Source organism: Odontesthes bonariensis, chromosome 21 (genome assembly GCF_027942865.1).
Source record: "Odontesthes bonariensis isolate fOdoBon6 chromosome 21, fOdoBon6.hap1, whole genome shotgun sequence".
Classification (NCBI taxonomy): domain Eukaryota; kingdom Metazoa; phylum Chordata; class Actinopteri; order Atheriniformes; family Atherinopsidae; genus Odontesthes; species Odontesthes bonariensis.
This window is the reverse complement of record NC_134526.1, coordinates 31989194-32015589: the sequence shown is the minus strand read 5'-3', so window position 1 is coordinate 32015589 and position 26396 is coordinate 31989194. Positions and strand designations below refer to the sequence as shown.

Below are 26396 nucleotides of genomic sequence, written 5' to 3'. Positions count from 1 at the left end.
CACTTACACAGAAATAATCTGTTTGAAGAGTTTCAGTCAGGATTCAGAGTGCATCATAGCACAGAAACAGCACTGCTGAAAGTTACCAATGAGTTATTTTTGACCAGAATTTATCATTTGACTCGCATATAAAACAGGTTTCTAGGACTGCCTTCTTTCACCTTCGTAATATTGTTAAAATCAGGAACATCTTGTCTCAGAGTGATGCAGAAAAACTAGTCCATGCATTTGTTACTTCAGGATTGGACTGCTGTAATTCTTTATTATTGGGCTGTCCCACATATTCTCTGAAAAGCCTCCAGCTGATCCAAAATGCTGCAGCCAGAGTTCTGATGAGAACTAACAGGAGAGATCATATTTCTCCAGTTTTAGCTTCTCTTCATTGGCTCCCTGTTAAATTCAGAATAGAATTTAAGATTCTTCTCCTCACATATAAAGCTCTTAATGACCGAGCTCCATCATATCTTAACTCATTGGCTGCCATTGACGTCTATAGACGTCAATTGCGTTTTTTAACGGAGCGGGCTGGGGGACAATCTAGCGGAGTTTGTCACTAAATCTTAGGCTTGTAAACACTAAACAGAGAATATACTGGCAAAATGACCCGCAAGGTGGCAGCAGTGCCACTTTGCACACACACAAAAAAAAGCTTGTTTTCTCAATTTTTTGGTCAAAAACAGCTGTTTTTGGTGAAACCAACCTATGTTCTACTGTCTATTACTAAAGGACTGAAAATGGTAGAAACAAACTTTTTTTTCCTGATGAAAGAAGAGAGTCTACTCTTTCGTTTGGTAATTTCGGTGTGTACATAGTACCATTTTTAGTACTTTATCTTTAATTTATATCTATTTCTTCCTCACTCTCCCCCCCTCCCCCCAAGTAACATGTTCTATTGTACTCTATTTTGTTATTCTTGTAGTTATTTTACTTTATTTACTTTGTATATTAATCTTATTTGTAAATCCCTTTGAGCTACATTTTGTGTATGAAATGTGCTACATAAATAAATTATTATTATTATTATTATTAACAAGCAGCTCATCACAGACCAAATGTAGAGGGACGTAGCTTCATCTGGCTCTGCGTTCTCCATCTTTCTCCAATGCCTGAGTTTGTTGTTGTTGTTGTTGGTGGTGAAGAGGTCAACAGGAAGTGGCTCTCTTAGCAACAGCTGGAATGGGTACAGTGCCACCTATTATACCGGGGTATGACACGCTTTGTGCCAATGATCCCATTCATTCACCGCCATATATCCAAGGAGAATTACCCTTGCTCAGATAAGCAGCAACTCAGATTTATTGTAATTTAGCCAATAATCCGATCCTTTCAGAGCCATGTGACCCCACTGAGTGACATCCAGATTCTTTATAAAGTGACTGTTGACATGGTCCTGATCATTTTCAGTCACAGACTAATCCTGCTTTATAATCTATGGTGAGTCACTGATAACAGACTGATGAGATTAAACTTTCTTCTTGGATCAAGACAATAGGCAGTGTCAGATATTCCAGAAGCCCAGAAAAGATTTAGCCAATAACATCAATCATTATTTTTCTCACAGTTTTGTTTCCCTCCTCTTTCAAACCATGGAGCCTCAGAGTCCATCTCCAGCTGTAACATTTGCATTCAGCAACGCCTGCCTTCAGTGCTCTATTTTCTCTCTTTAAATCTTTGAAAGATTTAACCCTGAACCTTTGAGAATTTCATCGTGTCAATTCTTTTCCAGAATAAGATGTTTTACGGTGTTTGGCAGCTTCTGAGTTTGTTGTTGTAGATTCAATCATCGGTCGTTCCCATTCCATTCCAGAGATGTTAGTAAATTGACTGATTTGATAGACGTTTTTTTCCCATCATTTAATTTATTTATAATTTGAATCTGAGGAGATTTGTTTCTAGTACGTCACTTAGATGTTCATTTTGTCTTAGTTTTCTTCGTTTCAAAATAATCGTGTTGTCTTATCAGATGCCACAAGGTTTCCTGACAAGGAAAGGTCACTTTCCAGACTGTGGCCATGTTGGCCGTCGCTGTTTTTGCCGCTTTCGGTTTCAGGCACCATATAACCAATGGGCGTAAAGCTGAGCCTGAGCCACTTTGTAATGCCGCCCTTCATTTGTATATTAAAGCAGAGATGCATACTGTAATGTAAAACTGGAGACGGGCAAATGTAAAAATAAAACATGGAAATAAATGGCATAAAAAAGCCCGGTGGAAATCCGTGCGGACGGATGATTAAACTGCGCTTTTCTCCAGGTGGCCGGGCTCCGTGGTGAGGGTCTGAATGGGGTTCGCCATTCGGACTTTGAAATGATTCTGTCATTGATGTTTTTTGTGAATTCAGTTTCAGACATCCCATTTATAATTCGTTTGTTCGTTGTGAATATTCTGAAAATGAAAATGTTTCCATGTATTAACCCACAGGTAATTACCAACTTATTTCAGTATGAAGAACACTCCAGTCCAGCACCCAGGGGCGAGGCTCGAGTATTTTTAGTGGTGCCAAGGCACCACCGTGAGATAGCTCGGCACCCCCTGGCTCAGCACATTTTTAAAATATTATATTATGTAAAAACACTTTTTTTTTTGCTCAAGGATGCATTATTTTAGTGGCCATTTTATTTATTTTCCAGCATTTGTTTTTGTTTTAACACTTTACTCCCAAAATAAATGTTGAGTTATCTTCAATATTTGTCTCAGGCTCTCTGTTATCCCTGTCGAGCCACAGTCTTTGGAAATGAAGAGGTCAAAATTGAATGTTGTAGGGGAAAACACTACTCAAAGCAAAACTAATACAGCTCCAAAATTTATAAATGTACTAGTTCGCCTCAATTAGTGGGCTGGGCCCCCCTAAAGACCAGATCCTAAAATCGCCCCTGCCAGCACCAGCGTCAGCAGTGGGATGTCCGCGCGTGCACAGCAGTAGCGCCTGTTGCCTGGAAGCTGAAAGCTGTTGCTTCACTTTGTTAAATCCAGGGAGGGGCTGTAAAACGTCATCATGGTGTTGCTATAAATATATCCCACCTCACAACATTGTCCAGAACAGACAGAGAGGGACACCCAGGCACACTGCAGACTCCCCGGATTACCCGACAGTCTCCTCTGGTAAGAAAAAGTGCCACGATACTCTTACTCTGCTCTGACTCTGTTTGATTATTTACAGGATCAGGGACTTTATGAATGTGGGCTGGATTTAATCGGTTATCAGCATAACGTTGTGGCAGTTTCTAACAGTGTGATGGCTTCGTTTTAAAAATCTTAAAAGGATCATAGCCCTCCCTTTCTGATTTTTTTATAGGGATAAAAGTATTGACCTGTGACCTGTGGCTGCGTCTAATCTTAGACTTCCATCAGAAGTATAAGAGAGCTGGAGCATTTTTAAATAACACAAAATGTTATGATGAGTGTTCAGGAAAATAACAGTACTTACAGGATCGTATAGAAGGGAAGGCATCGTGCTTTTGATATTCTTCTGGATTACTTTCCGTAGTCTGTATATTACTTCATTCCTTTTCTGACAAAGGCATTCTGTGGCACCTCTAACTCCATGCTGCATTAGACTCTTACTGTTTAGCATAGTGAGGTTAGGTCTATGTTTCTCTGGATGTGGTGGGGACAAAAAGCCTATAAACTCCACTTCCAGTCAGCTGATGTTCTGCAGCTTCTGTAAACAGGATAAGATGGCATGAAAACAAACCTGTAAAGGAGAAGGGACAACACTGGCTCTTACATCACATGTCTGCAGTGAGTAACACAAGCAGTATTGGGCAGGCCAGGAAAGACAAAGTTAGCAGCTCTGCCTCACCTGTATGCCTGCGGGCCTTATCTCTTTATACCAACTGTAAAATCTGACAAGTGCTCCACGTCTGGCCACATTGAGAGTCGTTTCTCTCCACAGTCGCCTCAGGCACGCTCAGGACGGGAGATTGGACCAAAAACAAAAAAAAAAGTTTCAGTGCAAACTGTTGGTTTCCTTAGCTCGGAAATTGTTTTTGAATTGGCTCTATACGAACGAATTGGATTATTTTATGAATAATTATGATTACAATGAATTGAATTCCAATTGGCTTGAATTGGACTTTATTATCTAAGTGCCTTGAGATGACATTTGTTGTATTTGGCGCTATATAAATAAAAATGAATTGAAATTGAATTGAATTGAATTGAGAGTGGAAGAATAGAGTGATGGCTGCAGTGCCATTATTGTTATAGCTTGCACAGATGTGGGAGTCCTTTTGAAATATAGCGTGCGTTTTATTAATAATTTTAGCCTAATAATAGCCTTATGATAGTAGTGATTACAATGGTAAACCATACAGCCATAGGGCTGATCCTTTGATTATCTGAAATGTTTATGGCATCTCACTGAAGATGCATCTGTTGGTATGTTGCTTAACAGTAAATATGGGCCAGAACCAACTCTACAAAAACAGACAGTTCAACATCATTCTTTAAATTTGATTCAAATTGTGTAATCTAAGAAATGAAAAAAAAAGATAATTATAACTTCTGTGGTTGTGTTTTGATAGCACCTCTTCTGTCACATGGAGCCACCTCACAGAGTCGTGCTAAACAGAGGTTCTAAGGGCTTTACATCTGGCATATGAATCACACAACAGAGGAGTTGTGGTGTTAAATATTTATGGGCTGGCCTCTCAGACCTCTGTTGTCTGACATGATGTACCAAAAGAAATCCTTATCAGAGGGCCTTACCCAGATGGCCATCCTGCTAAGCCTCTGTGGAGGGAGGCTGGATGTGGAGCTGGAATCTTTCCTGAGACGCTCCTGGCATGAGAGGATCCGGTGTCCGATGTCAGGGCTGATCCAGGCACAGTTCCAGAATCTTTGCAGCCGCCTGATGGGCCACAGCCTCCACCCCAAAAGTGTGGAGCTGGAGCGGTTCATCATCATACGAAGGCTGTTACGCTGGCTCCGCTCTCTGGACAGGCTACAGGTGGGAATGTCCATAGTCTAAACGTCTGGAAGTGGATGGAATTATGGCAATAAGGGATATTTCTTTCTCAGGGTTAAAGGGTTTAGCATCTTGGGAAAATGACACTTCCTTTCACAGTATTAGATGAACAGATGAGTTGATCATGAGGCTACGGACAGCAGTTAGCCGAGCCTGTACTTGAACACGTCTGATAATGCCTCTAAAGTTAATAGATTCATTCCTAACAGCTTGTTTTGACTTTACAGAAAATTAAAAAAACAAACTCGTCTTTACATTTTTTGTTTTGGTTCAAGACTAAAAATGCAAGAAATAATATTTGAAGGAGTGAACTTTACACTTGCTGGGGGGGTCAAACTATTTTGGACCAAGTTGGCTGTTTTCCCCATTTTCCAGTTTTTATATTAAGCCAAACTAATCAGCTGGGAAGTGTAGTTATATAATTAGCATCATTCCCATCTAACTTCAAGCAGAAAGCTAATGACCTACACAGTGACACAGGAATCCAGGAAGTCCTGTGTTGTTTTCGTTCCATCTGCTAATTACCACGAGCTGCTTTTCAGCTGCTTGATCAGTGTACAGTTATAAAGTGGTCCCATGTAGAAAAACAAGCCTTGTTCTTTTTCCACAGGCTCCTCATGTGGAGCTGGAGACATGGCGGGTCCAGCAGGAGCTGAATCCGCTTCCTGTGGAATATCCAGAGCCGCACATCTTCCTGGAGGTTCAGAGAGACCAAACTGTGCCACCTGTGCTCCTCCAAGCTGGCCTGAGCAACCTGCAGGAAGAGGAGCAGAAAGAGGTAGAACAGATTCACTCACACTGTCCCTGTTTTAGCATGTTCTTGTGTTGGAATGTGAAAGAAATTTTGCTTGAGTAAAGCAACATGCCTACATTTCTAATGAAAGAAAGTTAAATGTGAAATGTTTGTGCTCAGCCTTAGAGATGGGGTTAGCAGCGTGCACATTTGGAGCTAGTTTGGTGTAGAGCTGTATCTGGTGCACAGAGTAACACCTCCTGGTCGCTTTCCTCTGGAGGTGTTCCACACTTTTTATGAGGAGCCCCCGGGGCAGACCCAGGACCTGCTGGAGAGATTATATATCTCTTCTTGCCAGGGAAGGATTGTATATTTTGCAGACCCAGCTCTTCAGAGAGCTTCTCCTATCCTGCACCGACCCTGTACCTCCCTCTGTGCCCGCACTCCATCTCCACACTGGGTCTGACAGAGTCAGACTGGTGGTTTCCTTTGACGCAGCTTTTGTTAGCTTTGATGTTAAATCCTCATTTGTAAGTTGCTTTGGATAAAAGCGTCTGCTAAATGCAGAAAGAGAAACGGAGTAAGTGGGGAGTGTCACTGGGGAAAGGGATGTCTGCGTTTTTAAACCAGTTGTCATTGGCCAGTTGCTGCCAGTGATATGTAGTGACAAAATAAAAAGAAGTTGCCTTTAGAAATCTCAGTGACATTGGTTTCAACAACTGAATGGAAGTGTTTGTTTTTTTTAAAAACATTTCTGAATAACATTCAACCATGAGACTCCACCAAAATAGCCATGTCAAACTATTGGAATGATCAGGAAAGTCTGCTTTGATCACCTGCCCCTTAATATAATCTGTCGTGTAAAAAAGTGGTGATGCTTTTGTTTTTGACCATCACCCAAAACTGAGCTTAATGTCCTGTGAGAGGATGAGTCAGAGGTAGATGATTCACTGGAAAATCTCCTCACTGCAGATGATCTCATCAGGAAAATAAAGCAATACAGTCAGTTCAGTTGAAATACTACAGTATGGAGACAACTCACTCAAGAACATTTTTAATGAACACGCATTTACAGCTTCTGTAGCTTTGGAGTAAAATAATGCAGCTCAGTCACTGTGCTCACACAACATTAACCTGGCTGTTAACAGTTAGCCGATTTATTTTGAACAACAAAGAGTGGGAACCAGTAATCCAAACAGTCAAACAGTCTGTTTAAAATAAAAGTTTCAAAAGTCTTTTAGCACGTTGTTGTGGACGTTCAGGCCACAGCTTCAGTGATTTGATTCATCTTGGTTTTACAGAAGTCATGTGAAGACAAAGATGAGCATTTATCAGCTGGTCTCTCATCAGTCCCAAATAAATGGAAAGTTTACATCAGTTTAGAATAATCAGTAAAACCACAGAGAATAAAGATGTTCTGGCATTTTTGCGGTGATTAAGGCAGACTCGTTTTTGTACAAATTATGAAAAGTTGTACTGTCTCAAATTTGGATGATGGCAAACTGTAGGCTAGCTGCAGCACAACACCATGGTTTTCAGTGGAATGGATCTAAAGTTTCCCCCACTCCCTATGTCCATATTTTCTGCATCCTGATACAACTGAAATCCCACTAAAGAGGCTTTAATTCCCATGTTTCTGTTGTCAGAAACGTGTTCACCTGCTGTTCCTGTAAAAGAAGTGTGAGGCTTCTGCTCTGACAAGATCCAGATTAGTTTTTTTTTTAAAAACACAGCTTCATTTGACAAAGCATCATGAAGTTAAGTTAAAGACAGCATCTGCGCTGTGATTTCAGCTTTATTTCCATGTTCAATGAGAGTCTCTGCTGCTTCTCTTTCTCCTCTCTAACATGCAGCAAAAATCCCATCAGCAGCACATGCAAGCTTCAGGTCTAATTAGCCAATCACATTTGCAACGGAAGAACGCCGACTGATTGAAAAACGGCTGCTTTGACTCAGAAGTACTCACCTGTTCTGCACAGACTCCTGCTTGTTGAATTTAGCTATTCGTGTTTTTATTCTTTAAAAATTGATCTTAATCCTGATGTTTTTCCATCTGATTAAAACAGAGGTAAAAAGGAAAAAAAGTTGATCCTGACGTTCACACACAGTATCTGCATTCATGCCAGATGTGCTGCAACATCTGTGTACATCGTAAACGGGATACTTAACATTATGTTGACCGTTGGAATGCCTGATTGCAACCAAACTTCCTCTTCTCAGTCATAACTAAGTCAAATATGTTTAGTTCAATTCAGTTTCATTTTCATATAGTGCCAAATCAAGACAAATGTCATTTCAAGGCACTTCAGTGATACAGTCAGAGATACAGTGGATCTACGCCGCTCTGATTTAAAAGGTTATTTGTGTTTTAACCTAACCCCAGATCACCCACTCAGAGCTCAGAGTCATATTACTCTTTGCATTCCAGCCAGATACATACACACACACACACACACACACACACACACACACACACACACACACACAGGACATTACTAACTTTATATAGAACTTTGGTCTGAAGGACATGTTGCTTTGCTGTCCTTGCATCATCCAACTTAGTGATTACTGCAGAGTTGTTGAATAACTGTAGAACTTATTTAATAACTGTATATTAAATAGTAAGTGCAGACACATACAGTCACACATGGAAGGGTGAGTTTGTTCCCAGCCTTATGACCATGTTATGTTGTCTTGTTTTGAAACCTGACCCCTGGCCTGTTGCATACTGACACACATTTACATGCAGGCGTTTTGCAATCCCTCCTGTTTACTGCATCTATACCCACACAAACAAGGAGCCACAGGCATGTGCACATGTAAACAAGCACATCACCCATCTATCGTATTACAACTCAGATTCCAAAATAGTTGGGACACTGTGTAACATGGGCGTACAGGATGCAGTGATGTGCAAATCTCACAAAATAAATAGTTTATTCACAGAACAAATGAGTGGAACATTTGACTATTTCATGAAAAAAGCTCTGTCCTCTTTCATCTTAAAGCCTGGGATCTCAAGTTGTTCTGCTGGAGCTTGTGTTCTGGCTGTTTTCTCTACACCTCTTTGTTCTCTGTTGTCTTCTTTTCTTTGTTTTTGAACAGTCCTCACTCAGTGCGGTCACATGACACTGAAAGGATCGGATTATTGGCTAAATTACAATCAGACTGAGTTATTAAGTGCATGTAGACACCTTAATCTGACTAAGAATTGGATCGGATCTGATTAAGACCCTGGGATAACTGGGTTGAAAGTCACTCTAAACCTGCTTGTAGACACTGAAGCACGTGGTGAATCAGACTTTGCGTTCTGCGCATGCTCCAGATGTTTTCCCGGGGTCGTGACCCGGAAGTCAAAGGAGACGATATTCCTGTTGTTGTCGCCGTCAGAAAGAAACAAACAACGCGATGGAGAATGCTCCGTTGGGCATCGAGTTTGTGCAACAAGCAGCTCATCACAGACCAAATGTAGAGGGACGTAGCTTCATCTGGCTCTGCGTTCTCCATCTTTCTCCAATGCCTGAGTTTGTTGTTGTTGTTGGTGGTGAAGAGGTCAACAGGAAGTGGCTCTATTAGCAACAGCTGGAATGGGTACAGCGCCACCTATCATACCGGGGTATGACACGCTTTGTGCCTCTGATCCCATTCATTCACCGCCAGATATCCAAGGAGAATTACCCTTGCTCAAATAAGGAGCATAACCCAACTATAGCTGTAATGGAATTACTCTCACCATGTAGACCCTCTGCTGACTCCCTGTCTCCCCCCCTGAAGGCTTTCGTTTTGATGTTCAGCAGCTTTTTCTGGTCACTGGTGATCCAGGGTTTGTTAGTGGGGAAGTACCTGACTGTTCTTGTGGGAATTAAACTCTCAATGTTTCATGCACTCAGTCATGGTGTTGACATCATCTCCATGTGGCTCAGGAGTTCCCTACAGTCTGGGGTCTTAAAGCATCCTGAAGATCATCTCCAGTTTTCTGATTTTTCAAAGCCTCTGAACAATGGCTGTTTAGTTGGAGGTGATTGGATGTTCCTAATGAAGGCAGGGCAGAAGAGATGCATGTTTTACATTTGCTTAGCAAATTCATTTTCTCATGGGAAGTAGATGAAAAACTGTTGGAAAGTAGGAATTGTAACAGAGAGGGAGACATGACTGAAATATCCAGAAATTGCATTGTATACGTTAGGATGTTGTGTTTGTAACCTGGCAACACCTGTGCTGATGGTGTCCCAGACATATCATATATTCATGGCTAACAGAATCCCATAGGTGAACTCTCTCCGTAGATAATATTGATATAAACCCGTAGCTAGTTCAATGTTCCAGGCACAGATCTTACACTGTGACATATCCAGGAAGACACCACATGTTGTTAACAAGCACTGCAAGACCTCCATCTTTGCTTTTGGTGCTCCTCCTGATGTCTCTGTTGGCTGGTATCATCTTAAAGCCATCTTATCACCTTCCTGTTTAAAATCGTTAGGGTAGTTTGAGTTTTTTTTTGTTGGGCTTTAGTTGACATTTAGAGCTCAATAAGCTGTTAGCTGCTCCTATTTGTAAATGACTCATGTATCTATGCTTATCACAACAGATGTTGAAAAGTGTCAAACATACGAGGAGAATGATCTCAAACAGCTCAGCGTCCAATTCAGTGAAGAATCATTTCTCAAAATTCCCAATTTAACAGTATCAATTGTAAAAATATCAGCTCAGTATAAAATCTCAGGAGATGGAAAAAAAAGACACATCCAGAGATGTTGCTGCACCATTTTAGAGCAACAACTTCAAGGCGTCTAATGGTTTTCCAACAGAGGTAGCTCCCTAAGAATAAAAGATATCCTGCAGTAAGCATCAAAGTAATCCAGGTCTGTAAATATCTTTACAACTGATGAAAGTCTGCTCCAACACGTTGGTTTCAGACTGACCAACAGACAGACTAACATTCCTTCAACTTCATCGCGAGCACAGCTAATCATTTTCAGGCATGCAAACTTGCCACCTTTCGGCGAAATTCGCCGTTTTGAAATCAAAATGGGTCATTCTTCTGAATCGCGTAGATCCGAGGAGAAAAAAAAATGGGGGGGGGGGGGGGGGGGGGGGGGGTGAGCATGTCAACTAGCGAGTGGAACTGTGAACCTCAAAACTACACTAGACCTATGTGACAACAAATGACTGACAAGAGTGGCGTGTGAGAGAAGCACTATCACCAATCAGAAGTGAGGAGGGCGAACCCCTATTCACACACCCCCCCCCCCCCCGGACCACCCCCCTGCTACAATTTGACTGATGTCCTGAAATAGTCTTCATAACGAATTGTGTCGTTAGATCAATTAATGTGCTTTTAATAGTGTCTTTGATACAAGTGTCAGCTAAATGTCTTGATAACAGACTTGAAATAGTCTACAATTCCTCGATATTTCACCGCCTCACAGAACGCTGTTTGTGTTAGTGCTACTCGAGGTAACTGTAGAGTGGCTAACTAGCGCCTTCCACACAAGTTCAGGGCTTTGCTAATACTTTTAGCCAACGTCAATGGAGACCTTAATTGTCGCCGGACTTGGCTTTTTAACGAGGTATGCCCCTTCATAATACCCTCCGATAATCACGGAAAGGGAACATTTTGCCCATTTGAGGAGGTCGTTTCATTCGTCGTGAGTTTATCAATGCAGAGTCCGGAGAGCTCTGCCACAGGTCGTATTTGAGAGTGCGACCCCCATCCCCTCGCTGTTCGCCCACACCCCCGTTGATACCCCCGTTGATGATGACAGCCTACAGGTGCACTCGTGTTCATCCAGTATGATGCACCATCAATCGAAGTTAAAAGGGGGCACAATGTAGGATTACGTAGTGCTCGTGGCATGCATGTCTCAAAACTTACACTGTCATGAAAAAATGCCGTTTAACTAAGCTTGCCGCGAGAATGTTTTTCATGTTAGAGTGCCAGCTGTCGATACAAATTTGTCTCTGGCGGTACGTCAAGTGAATTGCTGATATAAGTTTTTCCCGTGGAGCTCGTTTGGCTCGGCATGCCAAACGTTCACTTTCGTGGTTTAATGACAGCGGACCGTGAAAGTGGTCGGGAGAGTCATCGTTCAGGCTATTACTAAGCATAGGCTGTCTTGGGGCAGTAATTAATTAAACGTTTAATCCTACATACTTGTAGTATCCCTTTAAGGACCATGGGACTAAATTTTTCGTTAAATTTAATGTAATTAAATGTATGATACTACAGTTAAATGCTTTTGAAGACCTGTGATGTTATATATCAAACACATAATAGTACAGTAAATGCAATTGATAGGCCTACTGTACCTATAAATTCATCTTTTATGCTGCACAGCTGTTCTCTACTTAATGCAAATGGGACATACTGTATATTTTATAATATATATTTTGTATAATTTACAACTTAATGCGTCTCATGTTTCCGCTTTTCCGCGCGTGCCGTGTGTCCGTGTACCCTTCTCACCTTTTTCACCCCTGACCAGTTTGCATGCCTGCATTTTCTCTCTTGCCTCTAATTTATCGTTCCCTACATATTTGTTTGAGATAATCGGAGAAAAACTTTGCCCTCACAGAGAAGCCGCTCCTTCCTTTTGTCTTCCAACAGTGTTTGACTGTACTCACTAAGTCTTCTGCTCTCTTGTCTTTCAGTTCAGTGATGTTGAAGGTAGAGGTCTGGACTCCTCCGAGGCCGTCCCTCCGCAGTCCTCCTTGGTGGGCCCTGATGAGTCTTCCATGGACCTGGACCTGGAACTCCACTGGCAGGATCTGCTGGCCATCCTGGAGCCTGAGGTGAGTGAGGGCATGAGAGCAGATGGAAATGTAGGACACAATGAAACAAAGGAAATAAACCATTTTTTAAGATTCATTTTTCATTCTTCATCTTCAGTGCACAGATATGGAAATGATGACATCATTTCATCACGCTGTGGATTCAAGACCATATGGTACGTTTCAAGATGTTACACTAATGGCCTTAAATGTGTCAGAACACAGGCTGTCACATGCACACATTCTATGCTCTGATACTGACAACATAATTGTAGTTCCTTTTCATCTCATGCTTTAAACCACACCTTGTGGCCTTCTTCAGTGGATGGCATTGTCTAGTTGTCATGGAAAAGGTTTGTTATGACCTTTCTCCTTTCTTAGATCCCATACAGCGGTGAAGTCACATGATAACATCTGAATCATTCTCCTGACCACTGCTAAGCCTGCTAAGCAACCTATAAGATATGGTTAAAAGGTCCAGAAGGAAGAAACTTTGGCTTTGTGTCTCACTTAGATTCAAAATGTTTTTTAATCTGCTGAATGAAAAAAAAGTGGGATTCAGAATGAGTCATGGTTCAAATATTGCCCTACTGTCCCAGCTGGGATTTTACATAAATCCCAAGTGCCAATAATGAATAGAAATTCTAAGATTCTGAATATTTAAAAAAAAAAAAAAGCTGTCTCTTTGTGTCCAATTAGAGCCAGCTCTGCTTGCCCTGACTCCCAGCACCGAGCTGGATGACCACAGTGCAGCATTGTGCACACGGGCCACCTATAATATGGATTCCCTGCACGCTCCTACAGACTACACCGGGTTGCTTGCCGAAGATGTTCCAGAAAATGCAGAAGATCACTGGACTACTTTCAACATGACCTTGCTAACACAAGATGTAATGCATAGAATGGAACCTGAGAGTGTTGGTGTTAACCATTCATGTGACCTGACAGCTTCAAGTTTAACCCCAACTTTAGAAGGGAATCGTATGACCCAAAAGCTTCTGGAACCTGTTTACAGCGCCTCTCTGCTGAACGAGGAGGATGTCTACGCTCTCTGCAGCCCACTCACTGACCTCTTAGAGGACTCGACAGTCTTGGATGGCATTGGTTTGCCTGACTTAGCACTAGAGGAAGGATTCAGTCCTGGGATGGTTGCCAGGATACAAGAGGATCCTGTTCATGAAGTAGCCCAACAGGAAACTGGCAGAAATGACAACTTAACAGGAGCTCAGGACCAAGCAGGTAGGAAACAAAGAAGGAATAGTTCTTCCTCTATCGGAACCATTTCTGACAGAATGTGTAACTAAGTAGCTCTCTTTAGATACAGACTCATTAACCTTGTAGCACCCACAGTTGCAGATATGCGACAAGCTTTTTATTTATTTACATTATATTTTTATTTACATTACATTATTAGATTTTTTTAAATTTACATACATTATTTACATTCATGTGTAATATTTTTTTACATTACATTTTATGTGCCGACAGTTGTCACAGCATCATTTTCTTGGCTCAGTGAATTACACTCTGCTTTGCGGTGGTCTGTTCTAGTTGGTTCTGGTCTCGTTTGGTGTGGTCTGCTTTGTCCACCTTTCACAGCGCTAATGGGAGCTCAGGTCTCCAAATTGTATTATTACAAAATTAATCAGGAAAGCCCAAAGTTGCAAACATGCAACATTGCCTAAAATTATCAAAAATAGCCCAATTCCAAAAATATTGGTTTATTCCCACCCAAAAAGATGCAAGAAGAGCCAAAATCATTTTTTTCAATGATTATTCATATGCTTGGGTGCTACAAGGTTAAGAGATCAAACTGTAAGGCTTCTCCTGATCTTCTCTTGTTTCCTGCTTCCAGGAGCTGAGGATGAGACGGACTCGGACTCTGGACTCTCTCTGGACTGGAGCTACAGCCCTGCTTCTTCGTCTGTTCTGCAGGGCTCCACTCCATCGACCTCCTCTTCATCTCGTGCGTCGGCGGTGAGAAGTCCTTTCTCTGACGACGAGGATAAAGATGCTGAGGAAAACTCAGCTGGTTGGGATGTAGAAGTGGAGGTGATCAAACAGGAAGAACTGCAGGAAGAGATGGGGGCAGATGAAGGCTTTACTGGGGACGTTGAAAAACTCTTCCCTCTGAACTTTGGGGTTCACAAACTATTCCATGACTTTTCCTGGCTGGAACATATTGGCCATGATCACACATACAACAAGCCCTCGTCTTCCACCTCTCCCCAGTCTCTGGGCAAGATGCACCCCAATCGCTCTAAAACTGCTCTTAGATTTGACAACACCAAGACTTATCACTGTCCCTCTCCCAGTCACATCTCTCTGACCAAAATCTGGAGCCGGTATGAGCAGCGGGCACAATCCCTGAGGCTCCCTTTCTCAAATGAGCTCATTATTAATCTGCCTGCCAGGAAATTTAACGACCTGCTGAGCAATCACCGACTCACCGAGGAGCAGCTCGCCCTGGTCAGGGACATGAGACGGCGGGGCAAGAATAAGATAGCTGCCCAGAACTGCAGGAGGAGAAAACAGGACGTGCTGCTGAGGTTAGAGGAGCATGTGTCGGCTCTGAGGAACCAGCGTGCACAGCTGCTGAGAGAGAAAAGGGGAGCCCTGAGGCATCTGCAGGAAGTCAAGTGCAGGCTGGGAATGCTGTACCGAGAAACTTTTTCCAAGCTTAGCGATGAGGAAGCGGAGTCACTGAAGACTATAAAGAGCGGCCTCCATTTTGGATCCAGTGATCCAGTGGCTTCAGTAACAATGGACAAAAGCAGCAAGAAACAAAGGGACAAGATATTCATTATGGAATAAGGGAAATGAGAAGACCGTGTCAAAAAAATGTTCAGGTTAGGTCATTCATAGTTCAGTGTTTATAATACATCCAAACATTCATAATGCAGACTCAGTTTGGCATATTTAATGTGTTTAACAAGTTAAATATCCTGAAAAAAGGATAAAAAACAAATCCGAACTAAACAAAAAACATTGACGAAGTTGAACAGTGCCGGGAGCACAGAAAAACAGCAGCAGCCTTCCCCTGATTCAGCTGAGTCAGCTGATTCAGCCGAGTCAGCCGACAGCACCCGCTGGCTCGGTGTGCAGAAACTTCTTCAATGGGAGCTTGATCAAGACCAGAAAAGGGGGAATAAGCTGCAGGGGTAAGTGAAAGGACGCAGGAATTACATTCATAACCTAAAAGGAGTTTTCCACGTGTTGAAAACCATGAAATCCTAAAACCCCCAAAACCCCAAACAGAGTGATTGCTTTATGGAAGAAGTGAAAGAGAGGAGGTGATGAAAAAAGATGTTGGTTGGGATTATCACAACCTCTGCACTGTGTTAGTTTGCTTATCAGCATACATTTATTATTTCTTTTTTGGGCTTTTATGCCTTTAATGGATAGGACAGTTTAAGAGAGACAGGAAGCAGGGGGCAGAGAGAGGGGGAGCGATATGCAGCAAAGGTGCTGCTGTACCCACTACGCCACGGACCACCCCAGTATAAACAGTTTATACACAGGAGAAAGACTTAAGCTCAGCTCTAAGGCAAGTTCCAGCATCTGGGACTGATGTTGAAAATAACACAATAACACTGACAGCAGGCGAGACCCCGGCTATCAGTGTCAAGACCCACCAGTTGTAGGCATATTGGGTAGCCCATGGCAACACAGACCAGTTCTGATCTTCAGGAATGGAAGGCATAAAGCATCCTGCAAAGACAGTTCAGCAGGGACTTCATCAAACTGGAGCATCTTCAGTCCTCAGATGGCAGCAGAGGCACAGGCTGCCCCGTCGCCCCATGTTCAGCAGAACCACTTCAGATTCTTGCCATTTTTGTGACATTGCTTGACTTTGTGAGATTGTGTGTTATATGTAGGAAGTTGACTTTACCTGTGATAGTTCCAGTCTCCATCTTATCGGTGGATAAATCTGTGAGTCTTTAATGATCCGGAACAGAATGCAGCAGTTTTGCTTCTTGAACATTTCCCCATTGAGGAGAGACTCCTTTGTAACAATATTTAAATGTTCTACCTAATATCAAACACGAATGGATGGATCTTAAACTGATGAAGTATGAACAACTGACTCAGCCTTCAGAAATAGTTGACATTATTGCACTCTCAGGGCTTGCATCCATCTCCACTGGCTGTGTGTGCTCAGCTGAGTAATACAGACTTCCTGTTGTTACCAGGGGCCCGTTGCACAAAACTAAGATAAGGGATTAAGCCGGGATATGTTGGCTATCCTGGATCAACTTATCTGTGATCCAATTGCACAAAAGTGGGATAGAGGGAAGTGGGATATGTTCAGACGTAAGTTACCATGGAGATTTATTCTGTGAAGCTAGCCTGCTCCAGACCAGGCTAAGTTCCAGGATCTATTTAATCTCATTCCTTATCTCAGTCAGTGGTCGCCACAAATGGAAACCAATATTTATTCCACTGCCTAGAACATATTGTTAAAACATTTAACTATACCCACTATCATTATTGAAACATTTGTGATCATTAATTACAATCATTTTAGATAACTGATGATTTTAGATGAACCACTAGATAATTTAGTTTCCCACAGACTACACATAAAGTACATCACCATATAAATATAAATATACATTAGAGAGTACCATGATGTTCCTTTATTGAACAAGGATGAATCAAAGCAAGTAAACCATCAGCTCCTTTCAAAACTTAAGTCACACAGTGCTCTACAAGACAAAAAGCACAGAATCAGAGCATGCAGTTTGAGACAAACTGTTTGTAAAAATGGCCTATACAAATAAAATTGCCTTGCCTATACAGCACAAAAACCTAACAAAAATTCCTCTGCCATTGCAGGCCCAACTTAAATAAACATGCAATATTAATTAAAATAATTTAACACATATTGGTCTCTGACCAGCCGACCACAGTCGTCATCCGGGAAGATGGCAGGAATGTCCCAGTCTATGAGAGCTGGCACTCTGGGGGCCCTCTCCTTTCTCTGGCAGGCCACATTGTGGAGGACAGCACAGGCCACAGTGATATCACATGCCCTGTCTGGGCTGACTCTCAGGTGGTTCAGACACTGAAAACGTGCCTTCAGTAGGCCAAATGTCATTTCTATCCGGCCCTTGTTCTGGCATGGGCACGGTTGTATGCCAGTTGGTCCTCCAGAGGGTCTGCAAATGGAGTGAGCAGAAAAGGCTGGCAGGCGTACCCTCTGTCACCCAGCAATACACCCAGGAATTCACCTGTGAATACAAAATGTTACCATCACAACCTCATAAGTAGTGACATTCTTAACACAGCCATGATGTTAAAAGTGGTTGTCAATAGAGGTTCTGTGGCTCACCTTGTGATAGGCGCCGATAGATCTCTGAGTTCCGAAACACTCGGGAGTCGTGGACCGAGCCGGGCCACTTTGCCACAACATTACTGAACAAATAGTCAGCATTGCAGACCATCTGAAATGATGAGATGTTAAACCAATGAATGCACAGTACAGGCAATGTGTGGGCAGGCACATTCTTAATAAAAAGTATACTTGTTAAGTATTTGTCAGGGGACTTCCCATTCTGCAGGATGTTCTTATATTTCACTTTGACTTGCTGCCAAGTCCGTTTTGGCCCAGTCATGTTAAATCTACACACACAAAAACACACGCACACACACAATGAAACAGTGGAGGAGCATGGAGTTACATTTAGATAGTTTCACTCACATGCAGTCAATTTCAACTTATTCATAATCAAAGTAGGCTACAAATATCTTTTCAAATATCGTCACCTTCCTAAAATAATCGCATAAGTCATTTTTTCAGGTTTTTCAGGAAACACAAAAAACTCCCCCCAAAAGTTAAATTATAGCATAAAATAATCATTTCAGTCAGTAAGTATGTATCAAAGGATGCTTGACATAAGAACACTTATTGTTTTTCATAAAAACTAAGATTAAATAAATGACTTAGGCATTTTTTGGACCACACCTTTGATGCCATAAAATGACTTGGGCGATTATTTTAGGAAGGTGACGATATGGTAATTAACATTTTATTTGGATTGTAGCCTAATTGTGATAGTTTCAGTAGAGTGGTGAGTGTGTATTTGTGCACTACTTATGCATTCAGGCGGTCAGCAATGGTTTGCCACGCTTGCTCCCTTTGTTTTTTGACTGTGGCAGTATTTCCTTTTTGTTTTATTTTCTCCTTCACCTCTTCATATGCTTCCATTAATAATTCTTGCTCCGCTGGGGAGAAATACGCCGCCCTTGTTGCCATGGTGAATCAGTGAATCTATGATCGATCGTGGGGTCTATTTAAGCAAGCCGTGTGCAGCACTTATCCAGGATCGGTTTCACCTGGCTTAATGAATCCGTGTCTGCTCATCCTGGATTGGCCTTTGTGCAACCAACTAAGCCTGGGCGCCATGTTTTGGATTCCTTGAACCTGGCTAAGTAATTCATCCTGGATGTCTAAATCCTACTTTTGTGCAACCGGCCCCAGGTCTATGATTAGATCACGTTTTTGTTCAAAATAAATTGCTTTGTTTGTTACTGGGACTTTTTCAGGAATGTACAGAATTGGAAGGTCATGTTCACTTTTCCTTGTATGTGTTATTTCTATGTATACAGTCGAATCGCTGGTGTAATGCTTGAATGCTTGCCTCACAAAGCAGACACAATCCAACCACGTGTTTGCTGTTGGTGCCTGTTGCAGAGATCTGCAGCAAAATGACATGTTATTCCTTAAGAAAAAGTGCACGCATCACTGATGGAACCAGCTGGGCATACACTCTTATGTCCAGTGAGTGCCCATGTGCTCAAGGACTTAGGGCTTTTGTTATATTATAAATGTAAAGTATTTATTTTTTAGTGATTTAAGGCCGTTGGAGCTGAGAAATTGATTGGTTTTCATGGGTACAACCAGATCCGTGCAGCCGTCAGTATCCATAGAAAATCTACTCAGACATTGTGTGAAGGATAAGATTGTTATAGAGGCAAAACTTTTTCTTTATATTTTAGAATATAAAATCCAATAAACTTGTAAAACAGATTTTGCTTTTAAAATCATGCTTTATTTTTTGCCTTTCAAATTTCAGTAGCTAAATTTACTTTGATTGAAGTTTTCACAAAATTCTTAAAGGAAAACTCCGGGGCATTTGAAGCGCAATCCCATTGCTAGAGGTTGTCAAATACTGACAGTATGACACAGACCGGTGCAAATCTGCGCTCCCTGTGTGGAGATAGCGCTGTTCGCACAGCCTGTCATGCGAGGCTAATACGTGGTGGCTAAGGGGCAACTGCTAACCCTTCCACGTAAAACAACAACTTGCACACTGCAGAAACGTCACACCACTTTATAAACCATCCGACAATAAAGTCACAAGCCTTACCATCAAAACCATATGCATGGTTCTCACATTACTGGCATGGGGACGTTACAAAACAACTTGCCCCTTAGCCACCACGTATTAGCCTCGCATGACAGGCTGCGCAAACAGCGCGATCTCCACACAGGGAGCGCCGATTTGCACCTGTCTGTGTCCTACTATCAGTATTTGACAACCTCTAGCAATGGGATTGCGCTTCAAATGCCCCGGAGTTCCCCTTTAAGTTGCAGAAATGTTACAGACCCAATTCAGATTCAAGCTCAATAATATGATTAAACATGTGAAAAACACTGATCATCATTTCTGCATTTTAAAATCAGATCAACACTGACTATATGTTATCATTTACTGTTCATGTTACATCAACGCCTGAAATAATTTGAAGATTAAGGAAAGAGTTTTGATGACAGGACAGTTTTACATGATCAGTGACAGTTCCTGATTATATGTAAGGAGAAGAATCTTAAATTCTATTCTGAATTTAACAGGGAGCCAATGAAGAGAAGCTAAAACTGGAGAAATATGATCTCTGCTGTTAGTTCTCATCAGAACTCTGGCTGCAGCATTTTGGATCAGCTGAAGGCTTTTCAGAGAATATGTGGGACAGCCCAATAATAAAGAATTACAGCAGTCCAATCCTGAAGTAACAAATGCATGAATTAGTTTTTCTGCATCACTCTGAGACAAGATGTTCCTGATTTTAACAATATTACGAAGGTGAAAGAAGGCAGTCCTAGAAACCTGTTTTATATGCGAGTCAAATGATAAATTCTGGTTTTATAAATAAGTACAGCTGAGTATCATCAGCATAGCAATGGAAATTTATGCCACAGGACAAATATATAGAGTTGATTCCCTGTTCTTCAAATGCGGTTATGGCCTTATTTAATGGATACCAGCTATAATGACATTTCTTTGCAGATGTGGTAGAGTAAACAAAAAAGTATATATATTCAGGTTGCACTAAAAGCATGTAACAATATCATTTAGGTAGAAAGTACAATACAGTGTGAACAGTGTGACAGCTGAAAATCATTTGCTGAGTGGTGCTTAAAAATGAGCTGATAGCAAGATATTACTTATCAAATGAAAATACTGACCATATAAAAATTGTAATAATGAACCACAGCTGGGGTAAACACTAAAATCAGGTTTACATTTATCACATCTATGTGGTTAGAAATGAGTCTCAACTGTCATAAAATGCTTCAAGGTGAACGAAAAAAGAAAAAACTAAACGCGTACACGTGCTTCGAGGTGTCATAAGGTAAGTGAAATGTGTTAATTCATCTGAGGCTTGGTGATAAAATGTTGGCACAGGAGTCCCATTGACAAACTTAACAGAATTCCAAAATTTTCCAACATCAGATGCAACCCTTGTAAAGGATGGTAGGATTTAAGCACTGGTGCACAAAGTGAAGGCTTCAGAGATAGAACTGTACAAAGTATCCAGTATCATGAGTGACAATGCTGTTAACATCTGTGTGAAATGTGGAGTCGCTGTGCTTTATGGTTTCATGCTGTAAACTAAGTAGAAATATGGCTTAGCTCTGTTGCCTCATAACAAGAGGGTTCCTGGTTCAAATCCTGGCTTTCTGTGTGGAGTTTGCATGTTCTCCTGTGTATGCGTGGGTTCTCTGGCTTGCTCCCACTACCCAAAAACCGGTAAATTACAGTTTCTAAAGAGCGAGCGTACATGGTTGTCTGTATGTGGCCTGTCCAGGGTGGTCCCTGCCTCTTCCCCAGTGACAGCTGGGATATGCTCCAGCCCCCTGTGGTGGATTCTGGATGGAAAAGTGGTAAGAACAACCAGGAGTGTTTTTTCTTTCTAAAGTTGAACATTTCTATGACCCGTGATTTACTAAACAATAGATCCTCAGAACAGAATCTTCATTTATTAGCAGTTTTCATGGGAAACCGCTTAACCATTTGTAGTCTATAAAATGAACCATCATCACAATCGAAATCTCTTTGGCACAAGATGACAGAAAAATGTTTTTTCACTCACTCTGAGTATTTTACTTCCATTCAAAAAACAAAGAGACTGTTATGAATCCCAAAACATTTATTGTCCAAATCAGACAATTAGTAGTTCAACAAACATGCAACAGGTCAAAAAAAACAACTAAGAAGCTAAATACAAAAAAAGAGAAGATACAAAAGCTAAGGAGCAGACCTGGATGCAGCTGGTTCGATCCCTTTGTGTCGGTGGGGAAGCAGTAAGAAAGACATGACACCCCTAATACTGACAGACACGGTGCAGGAATAATGCAACACAAGGGAGCTGCAACGTGGGGAACCTTTCATACTTTGTCATCTCAGTGGCCTTTCTGAACAAGGTGCTTGTTTTTAAGAATGGTTTTCAAGCAGCTTGTTCATTTTAAATCAGCCTCAAGACTGACGTGAGACACGTGAACAAAAAAAAAAAAAGATTTAAAAACATGGAATTTTAATAAGAAGTATGAGGCAAAGCAGCCTGAAGTGAACAGAGATCAACTACAATAAAACTTTTACCCATTAAAGGCTTGAATCCCAATAAATGTTAAGTAAGAAAAATGCCCCTTAATTCCAAACAGTTCAGGGAGAAGAGAACTGAACAAGCCGATCCAGATCGCTAAAACACGGAAACTACGATGCTAACTGTAAAACAGGACCAGGCTACACTAACAGCTACAACACCGCTCGGGAAAAATACTCCTCATATTAACAGGTTTTGCTGAATTCATAAGTTGTATCCTGTTGCAAATGTCAAACATGTTGAACAGAACAAGTGAGATGAGCCAAGAAGAACTCCATGTATGGTGCTGCCCGGGCAACGGAAGCCAAACTACAGCCTAGAAAACATAGTGTGTGCGTGTGTGTGTGTGTGTGTGTGGGGGGGGTGTTTGAGGTTAAAAAAGGAGTGGAAATGAAGGTTATTCTACAGACTTTCAATCCTCTCCTGCATGGAATTTGTTACAGAGTGTGTGTCTGGTGAGATGGGACGGCCCGCTAACAGCCACCAGCTGCAGGGACCGCGCTAACACAACCAGGAGATACTTTTAATGTCGATGTTGTGTTCTCTTCCCAACATTTCAGTCACAGTGCACCATTGGCCGATTATTTTGTTCCACAGGGAAATCGGCTCGATTGTCCTTAATCAGAAGAGCCAGTTACAGTAAGTTCATGTAAAATAAAAGTGGAGAAATAACCCTTGATTTGCTTTTAAAAAACAGTAACTAAAACAATCCGTCAAATTTCCAGAGGCAAGTTTAAGTAAAGATTTTAGGTCATCATACATTCATTTGAATAATTCCCTATTTGGTATCAAATCTGGCACCGATGAACATGTCATCTTACTCGTTCCCACTGCCAGATCTCTGCTATCCTGACGTCTTTAGCTGCCCTGGAAATTATTATTGTTCACTTCAGAGCAAAATGTACAGTCAATTGATGTTTGGTAGGTGCAAAGGAGCAGTGTTGTCAGCTTCTGTGGGAAAGCAGGTGGCACATAGAACATACTGAGGGAGATGAACACAGAACACTCACTCCCTTCAAAAGCATCTCAACAAAGCAGGACAGGAAGTGGGAAAGTCTGAAAGCACTGGCAGCCATCAGGAAACCATCAGCCATTAGCTTTCTGAAAAACAGAATCTACATGAGGACTGTGACAAACGGGACAGTCAGAACCACTCTGAATGCATGAATGTACATTAAAGAGGTAAACTGATAGCTTGCTTTCATCATCAGGCATTTATCCATCAAATGTAACACACTTTATAGTCATTTTACTGGATTCAGTAACTCATTCAGTGAGACATTATTAGAATTAGGACAGAGGCATCAGTTCCCATCAAACAACAAGTCAAGTCTTCAAGTCTTGAGGAGGGAAGAAGAAGAAAAAAAAAAAAATAAAAAAAATAAAAATATCAGATCCAAGTGTCAACATACCTCTTCAAAATAACGAACCTTTTCAATCAATACAAAGGTGGGAACAACTTTTGAGAACTCTTTGCAAGGCAGGAAAACAAACGTTTCCTCCATCAGCTACTTTAACAGCTGTTTTTCACACACTTTTGCTGCCAAAGCAGAAGTCAGAGAACCAACTTGATCATTTAACTGGTGTGTAGTCGATTTCCTGCCCTGCAACCCAGCGCCGCTTCCTCCTCTTTTCAGTCTTTTTTGTCCTCGTCCTTCTTTTCCTCTTCTTCCGTGGGGTAGGAGTGCCATGTGAGACGTTCCTCATAGAAAGAAATCACCACCTGGGGGCATTTGACATTGGCTTCCTTGGCTGGGACTAGGTCTGCCTCATCAGAGTTCTTCCTGTTAGTTTTATTTGGAGATAGGGGAGACAAAGAGTCAAAGCTTTTATTTTCATACACCGTTTTCAGCTTCAGGTGGTGCTACAGCTTTAAAATGCAAGCAACATATGACTTCAGCTTTCAGCTTCCTCCTACAGCGTCAGACCCATGTAGAGTCCAGTACTAAAACTTACACAAGTAGCACTTAGGTAAAGTGCAGTGGTGGTTTTGTAAATGGAATCTACTTGAATAGCGCTGTTCTAGTCTAGCTAACCACTTAGAGTGTTTTAACCAGACATGTTAAACCCATCCACTCCCACGGCACATCTTAGTGCATATAGGTTACGCTGTTGTCTTCTGTGTTCACTCCAGGGCTAATGCGAGCAGCGGCTTGCTAATGCCAATCATTTTCTTTGATGTAAGATTAACACGGGCACGTTCGATAACTTTGACCGTTGGTCCGCGCCGTAGTTTAACAAATCAGGAAGGCATTCAGCCTAATCTAATAAATAAATTAGAAGAAAAGGATAATGAAAAGGGTCTTTTGAATGGAAAGTTCATCCTGTAAACCCTGCCAGGTGTTCTCTCGACAGGACCAGAGTTATCTGCCGTTACTGTCAATGTGAACCGGGTTATCACCGGAGTACGGCCAGTTTGGAATATCAGGTTAGACACCTGGACACCTCCACCTACGGTAGGTTAGACACAGTGGACACCTCCACCTACGGCAGGTTAGACACAGTGGACACCTCCACCTACGGCAGGTTAGACACAGTGGACACCTCCACCTACGGCAGGTTAGACACAGTGGACACCTCCACCTACGGCAGGTTAGACACAGTGGACACCTCCACCTACGGCAGGTTAGACACAGTGGACACCACCTACGGCAGGTTAGAGACAGTGGACACCTCCACCTACGGCAGGTTAGACACAGTGGACACCTCCACCTACGGCAGGTTAGACACAGTGGACACCACCTACGGCAGGTTAGAGACAGTGGACACCTCCACCTACGGCAGGTTGGAGCTGTGCCTATGCTACACAGGAAAGAACGTTGCATTCAGGTCAATGTGCCTTATGCTGTTGCTTGTTGGCTTGTTAATGGAAATATAAAATGCATTTGCATGAAGAACGCAGTTTTGTCTGCTACCATGTTGATATTAAAAATATCTATTTAAGGTGCATTTAGAACATATTAAATGATATATTAAAACGTGCATTTTGTGATTAATCGTGAGTTAACTCTGGACAATCTATGGATTAATCGTGATTAAACATTTGAATCCATTGACAGCCCTAATTCACACACATTCATGCACCGATGGATGCATCAGTAGGAATGTGGGATTCAGTGTCTTGCCCAAGAATGCTTTGACACGTGGGCCGGGGAAGCCCCCCCAACTGCACTGAACTGCTCTATACTCAAGTTTTTCTATCACAATTAAAGGCCAAGAATGAGTTGTCCCATCCCATTAATCAGAGGCACTGTGTTACCCTCAGTGGGCTGGTACCAAACGCTTTACCCATTGCTCCCCGGGAGCAAAAAGAAGAAGACAGACGAGTCTGTACTACTACTATAACAGAGCCGGGCTTTTTTCCTTTTTGTCCAGTCAGGGAATATGAGCATCACCACGTACCTTCACATTTATATTTTAAATGCTTTGTTGTATACAGGAAGGACACAAAAAGTTACTTTCCGTTGACTCCATTTTAATGATCCTGAGAGCTGTCTCACTGGATCTTTAAAAAAAAAAAGAGCTAAAAGTGAGGACCCACCACTTCATGAGGAACATTAGCTCTCCACTGGAATCTGTTGCTCCGATGATTCTTTCAGGCAGCAGTCCTCTGCCAAAACCTCTGGCCTTCTCACCCTAAAGAAAGGAGCACAAGAGAGGACATGACCAAAGGGATGGGTGGAGCTTAGGAGGAAGCGCAGTGGGCAACAAACTGGAAGGTTAGCGATTCCTTTCACAGTTTCCCTAAAGTAAAAGTATCCATGGCAACACCCTAAACCCCACATTGTTCCTGATGTGTTGATAAAAATAGTGTGTAGCCTGCACCCCTGCATAGACTAAAGCTGAGAACACAGTTGCTGTTGCACCTCACCTTCATGGAACCAACCATCTCCACTCTCAGCATAAGTGTTCACATAGCTGCCTGTGCAGCATGCTGGTTACCGGAGGATTCCACAGCAGGATTCCACAGGCAGGCACAGCCGAACACTCAGACCGGAAGCTGCTGCCGGACTTACAGGATGCAAGCAGAAGCC

The 26396-nt window shown here is 42.0% G+C and overlaps 1 protein-coding gene across 1 annotated transcript; it reads left to right on the top strand.

Moving 5' to 3' along the window:
• Window positions 1–2979: 2979 nt before the first annotated feature.
• LOC142370823 (endoplasmic reticulum membrane sensor NFE2L1-like) lies at window positions 2980–19547 on the top strand. The gene is made up of 7 exons (XM_075453315.1): window positions 2980–3100; window positions 4525–4949; window positions 5578–5745; window positions 12355–12495; window positions 12593–12650; window positions 13174–13713; window positions 14330–19547. Exons 2-7 carry the CDS (start codon window positions 4638–4640, stop codon window positions 15286–15288), a joined length of 2178 nt encoding a protein of 725 aa, XP_075309430.1. The 5' UTR covers window positions 2980–3100; window positions 4525–4637; the 3' UTR covers window positions 15289–19547.
• Window positions 19548–26396: the final 6849 nt, after the last annotated feature.